General features: G+C 34.2%; 1 protein-coding gene across 1 annotated transcript; it reads left to right on the top strand.

Moving 5' to 3' along the window:
* The first annotated feature begins 254 nt into the window (after positions 1–254).
* On the top strand, positions 255–3,701 carry LOC133521709 (uncharacterized). Its single transcript, XM_061856773.1, has 4 exons — positions 255–1,041; positions 1,219–1,299; positions 1,753–1,897; positions 3,129–3,701. Exons 1-4 carry the CDS (start codon positions 385–387, stop codon positions 3,296–3,298), a joined length of 1,053 nt encoding a protein of 350 aa, XP_061712757.1. The 5' UTR covers positions 255–384; the 3' UTR covers positions 3,299–3,701.
* Positions 3,702–6,394: the final 2,693 nt, after the last annotated feature.

Raw genomic sequence — 6,394 nt, 5'->3', positions numbered from 1 at the left:
ATTTAATATTTAAATGTATGAATTAAACATAAATATTTGTTATAAATCAATATAAATGACACCGCAACGATGAATGTTTAAAATATTATCATTATATTACATTAATTCATTCATTCAGTTTCACTTTTTTTTAGGCGCGTATACATTAAGGCCGTTTCAGACAGATCCTAATTAAAGATCGGATTGTCTATGGTTTTATTTTTTTTCCGATCAATACTCAGTTACTATTTTCGTACGTTAACTATTGCAAGTAGATTCAGTCTATCGCGGTACTTTACGTACACCATACGTTTGTTCAATTTAAAGTGTACTAATTTTTATAAAGTTTTTTTTCCAATAAGACTATTATTTAACAGAGACGTCATATTTTTTAACAACTTCGCTATGGAAGGAATTTTGAATTTTCTAAAAATCTATTTACCCCTGAATCGTATCTTATTCATTCGTGCGATTTTTGGACACCATTTTAGCTTTGACTGTCGAATGTTATACTTAAATATTCACAAACTATATTGCATTTTCGTTTCTTTTATTTTCCCATTGATAATATACAGCTTTTCAGATGTTTTGGAATCTACCCGATATGCAATATTTATGGAGTTTTTCGTCTGTATTTGGATCACCCTTATCGTCGAAGACAATTGTTTTCAGGAATACTTAACTTCTATCAAGCGTACCGATCAACTCATCACCCATGGTCGTTTTAATTTAGCAAGTTATAGGCTATATATGGTCTACTTTTTCATTACTTTATTACGAATGATTATCCATTTTATGTCAGTGAAATTTTTTTCTATCTCCCTGTATAAATTTTTGACCTACGCTTTCGTTTATATGACACTCGACCTTAGTAACATTATTCGAGTTTTAATATTCGAGGCCTTGTACCAAAGAATGATATATCTTCGTAATCATTTTGAAAGCATTTTTGATCGGCCTACTAATGATTGCCGAAATATTATTTCTGAAGTAAGACGAGGTTTATTAATATATGGACAGCTACTGGACAGCGTAAAGCTCGTGAACAAAATCCAAGTTACGGTAATTTTTATGTACTATCCAATTCTTACCATAAAAAAAAAATAAAGCGATGAGACCGGTGTTCCGGTGGTCATAAGAATTATGTCCAAAGCGGTTTTTTTTATTCATTTTTCTTCAAATTGCTTGTAAACGTCTCTGCTTAGTACAATATAAATAATGTTTCGTTAATAATTTCAGTTATTCATAACCTTAGCACTGCGCTTCGTGGGATTTGCATTAAAACTTAATATGATGTTATTCAAAGTAAACTCAATTTGGGTAAGGCCTAGATTCTATTTTTATTATTATTATAATAAACTTACGAGGGAGTTTGAGGGATTTGCGTTGTTACAACATAGCTTTGGCTTTTGATTACAATGTCAGAAACATACGTTTCGTCGAATACGCAGCATCCGGCAAAAGTTACTCCGTTAGAATGTTTTGTAGATGATGTAACACAAATTCTACCAATTTAATATATGTTTTAAGTAAATGTTACTATTTGCCATCATAAAGCGATTGTAAAATCCTTTTATGAAAATAAATGATATGATATTTATATGTATAACTAGTATTTCTTTGTTTCAAATTCATCATTTTCCTCAATTAGGAAAATGATATATCGACAGCCAATTTATACCCTTATTCTTGATAATAATTAATTTAGTTTAAATTTAAAAAAAAGTGTCAACTTTGCCTAGAAATTACATTTAATTTTTTTTTATTTTACAGGACCACACACGTATGTTTATGTATACATTTGAATCCGCGTTCATATTAGCGCTAGATCTTACTCCAGCAGTGTTTTCAGAACTGACGCACAACGAAGTTGAAAAAATCGAAACGATGATGTCACATAAGCATTCCATGTGCACCCGTAAGATAACTTTTACCATTCACGTTTTTAACCACACACGTGCTTAGTGCAAGTGTAGTTACCCTTATTTTATTATAATAATAGAAATCACTGAAAAATATCCAGCATGTGAGTGGTTAAAAGGGTAGTTTTTGCCGACTTACTCGAAATAGTTATTTGTTTTACATAATTTATTGCTTACCCGCTCGTACTAATTTGATACCCGAGGAAGCGAAAGATTCCAAAATTGAACCACATGCGTAGCGAGTGGTTCGGAAAGTGGAATCTTGAGCGTTGCAAGGGTTTCAAGGCACAGGGCTTAACAAATTTTGCCACCGAGTGAAACACAATAATTATGACCACAACGCGAGAAAAATACTAACCGTAAAATATCCAAAAAAATTGAATCTAAATGAACGTTATTAAATATTTATCTTTCAAAATCATAATCAGATTACTTTGCTTTTGATCAAATTAACGTTCTCATCAGTTTTTTAATTAATTAAGAGAGCCTTTACCAGCTGGTGTGGTGAAAAAGAATATATTAACAGTAATATCTAGTTCACTACGCTTGTTCGTTTAATTAGGTCATGCTTAGAGGGCCCCACTGATTACCAGTTCGCCGGATGATATCGGCCTGTCAGTTATTCACGATTGACAGCTTTTGCGAATAACTAACACGTCGATATTGTCCGGCGAACTGGTAATCAGTCGGCCCTTTTAGATCGGCTAGAGCAGCACAACAGACAATTACAATTACTAATGTTCATCGTTTAAGCATATCTAATAGATTTGTCGTAGCCATCTGGTTTAGTAAGCCAGCTTATTAGTCGCCTAGCTCGATATAAAATCACTCAACGTTTAATAACTTGGCGTATTGAAAGTCAGCTCTTTAAAAACGACTGGTTTACTCAGCCAAGCGATATAAATTTAATCTAAAAAGCTTAAAGTAATGAATAAATAAAATAAATAAATAATAAAGAAATTTGCAGTAAAATACTAACCTAACCGAACATAAAATTCATCAATGTCCAAATTAACTAAATGACTACACTATGTTCAGCCATATGGTTAAACGTTGCGATCAATGACTTGGCTGGTTGTTCTTCAGCCAACTAATAAACTGGCTAATGAAACTGCGACAGATCTACCACTTGAGTACAGTTAAGTAAAGCTCGCAATGGAAATTAGACAGTTTTCACGGTTCTTGCATTCGCCTTACTTATTACTTACTTACCTGTTATGTTTCCAGATCGGAGTCTGCGCGCTGCATTATCTAAAGGCATTCTTTATTTTAAACTGCGACCGTTTGAGTTTAAAATTTGGCGAGTTATTCCGGTAGACAGCACACTGATATTCTCATTCCTCAGTGTTTTTCTTACTGTAAGCCTTTTAATCTTTCAGTTTCACCACATGATGTAGGCGTATTGCTGATTAAATGAAATAAAATTAAAACAAAAAATATTACTTTGCTTATCCGCGAAAAGATAACGTGCTAGTCAATCAGTGTTAACCCGTTATAAACTTGCGTATTTTTACGTGCAATTAATGTTCCCACCCTCCCACCGCAAATAAAATATAACAACCCACCAACAAAAGTAACAACAATCTTTTTTTGGAAAAAAATTGTAGTGGAATGAAACAACAGTTTTTGAAAAATTGTGGCGCTTTCTATATCATAATACGGTTGCCAAAAACGAATAGCAATCATGACACATTTAGCAACTTCAACGCTTTAGTAACTTCATCGAATCGTAACCAGGCCGCGTAGCCAACGTTACAATCGTTCACGCTCTGTAGCGTATCGTAGCTATCTCTCTTTATCACTCTTCCATATGGAACCTATTCCGCTACTATTGATGCTGACCCTACTAATATTAGTAGGGTCAGCATCAATAGTAGCGGATGAAACAACGCGCCAAAAGTATCTGATATTCCGTATAACTTTTCCAAGCTACAGAATGGTAGAAACTTTTGAAACCTTGTTTGATCCACTACTTTTGATGCTGACTGTACGACTATGGCAGTTGCGTTTCGTTCGCCACGGAGCGTGAACGATATAAACGTTGGCTACGCGGCCTGATTAAAGGATGACTCACGCTACGTACGGTCCGGGTCCGGGCCGAGGCGTCCGATACTTCAGTTTTATATACAAAGCATCACGTGATCATCGATCATCCGTCATATAATTTTTTTGCTAAAAATAACTAAAAAGAAAAATTCAATGACATTAAGAGGAATTCCTAGTTGCGATTTTTCCATACAAACGCTCTCGACTGATTCCTCCCTGGATTTTTAACCTAGAGCAGTGATTTTTTCAAATAAGATCAATATCATCAATATCTGTGCCGCTATGTTTTGCTTTTTTGGATTATTTTATTTTGACGAAAGATACAGCGCCTCGAAAATCGCAAAAACGGCTAAATTGAATTGGCTGTAAAAAAAGGCACAGTATACAAATATGACAAAAAATATCCAAAAAATCAAAACATAGCGGCATAGATTATTTCTTCCTCTTGCAATTTCCAAAATTTCATAATGATTAGTTGCGTTTTGGAGGAGGAAACAGTCGAGAGCGAAACCTCGATTTTTGTGTTTTTTGCGAGTGAATTTCGGTCCGAGCTGCAGTTGTCCTTATCGCACGAATTGGAGGCGGAGACAGTTTCTAAATATACGTACACAGAAGGAATAGTGATGGGCATAATATCCTTATTAGGGATTGCAGAACCGGTACTGTTTTAAAGAACCGGGATTTCCCGGTACTTTCGGAACTGGTCTAATTATTTCATTATTTTAAAAAAAACGACAGCATTTTGCGATTTGACCACCTTTCGTATTATAATTTAATAATCACATTTTCTTTTATTACGTAGTAGGCAATTTTTTTTTGAAATATAGTATTTTACATTGCTCACACTTGTGCGTCACAAGTAAAAGATAACTACTTTGATGTTTGCCACTAGATAGCAAATTTAATGAAATTACATTAACGAGGGGATTTATATATAAGTATCGCAGTCGTATTGTATAATCCGCCGTATTACATTACGGCTAGCCGATATCAAAATAAGGGCCATTTTGAAATGCGGCGGTTCAACGATTAAGGTATGTTGGGTAAATACCGGATGCGGGTGAAGAACGTAGGACATTCATTTCCCCCTAATTTGGCTTTATTTTTTAATGTTGGCAACATTGTCTAAGACGCCATTTCATTGCGCCTCGACTGTCAGTGTCCCCGCGTCGCTCAGGGAGTCGGGCTTGTGCTATATGCAATCACAGAGAGCAAGGTAAATTTCGCGAATTCTTCCTTCTATCCGATCTTCGCTCTGTAATTTATTTTGCGTATTGTGATGAAACTGTGTTTGTTTTTGTAATTGTGTTAACAGACCTAGCACTGCTGTAGACCGATATCCGATCTTGACCCTTCCAGGTAAAGATCGGACCAGAAACAATCAGATCTTTACCTATTTAAAAAACAGCAGTGATTATCAAGCTTTAAATTTTCTTCAATTTACCTATTGACCTTAATTATCACATTTATTGTTTTCTTGATCACACTTTCGTACCATTATTTTTATCCAGTACCACTACCAGCGCGACGGTTACTGACAATGTAATTTTTTTAATTTCCGAAACCCAAGGGTTGCCTTTTAGCGATAAGACCGCATGTTGTTTACCTGTGCTTATGTGTATGTTTTCTTTTATTGAGGTGTGCAATAAAGAGTATTTATATTGTATAGGGATGATGATTGATGATACATGTTGAAATTTATAACAAAATCGAGTAAAATAGATAGCAAATGAGCAATTTTTCGCAATAAAGTATCTACACGTACGGATGCATATGTAGATGTGCACGCATACATACATTGCTAGTTTCGGATACAAAATAGAGATAGGGCTTCGAAATTAGTTTCCTTAAAATGCTTCAAGAGGGCTCTCTTTTCCTATATATTTACTTTACTCTTTACATACGATCCTTACATTTTATCAAAAAAAAAGATTGTATATCAACTATATATATATATACATAATTGCAAAATTAAACCAACAAAATCGCAATTTTAATTATTTTCCATACTTCAAGATGGGCCCTCAGTGACCTTGACCTTTTTAAAGAACTACTTAGTCTTTTTGATTTCTAAGTTTGATTCTTATTTTTTTGGCGACCTTCATTAAAAATGACTGGGCACGATTATTTTTTATTTTGATTTTTGTCCCTCCTACTTAAGTACTTAATATCTTCCAGTACATTCCATTCAATAAACAATACATTTACACTTTCCCTAAACCTGTACAGTTCACGAAATCTTAAATTGTCAAAACTTCGCAACGTATCTATTATTTTAGTGGTTTTTTTTATTACTTCGGGTAAACCTTACAATAAGAGCTTTCTTAGCACATTGTTTACTTATCAAATTGCCTTAAGACATGGGTATCAAAGTTTGAGAGCCACAATTTTACCAATTTTTGTATCAGGGTTAAGATCGGATACAAAAGGGTAGACACCGAACCTAT

The sequence above is a fragment of the Cydia pomonella genome, chromosome 10 (assembly GCF_033807575.1).
Source record: "Cydia pomonella isolate Wapato2018A chromosome 10, ilCydPomo1, whole genome shotgun sequence".
Taxonomy (NCBI): Eukaryota; Metazoa; Arthropoda; class Insecta; order Lepidoptera; family Tortricidae; genus Cydia; species Cydia pomonella.
Note: the sequence above shows the minus strand (reverse complement) of the source record. Positions and strands in the feature narration are given on the sequence as shown.

What these genes read in the sequence shown, in the direction of transcription:
- LOC133521709 (XM_061856773.1), top strand. Translation starts at nt 385, where the DNA reads ATGGAAGGAATTTTGAATTTTCTAAAAATCTATTTACCCCTGAATCGT. An exon ending in TGAACAAAATCCAAGTTACG is followed by an intron (nt 1,042 to 1,218) that starts GTAATTTTTATG and finishes TAATAATTTCAG; the next exon opens with TTATTCATAACCTTAGCACT. An exon ending in TCAAAGTAAACTCAATTTGG is followed by an intron (nt 1,300 to 1,752) that starts GTAAGGCCTAGA and finishes TTTATTTTACAG; the next exon opens with GACCACACACGTATGTTTAT.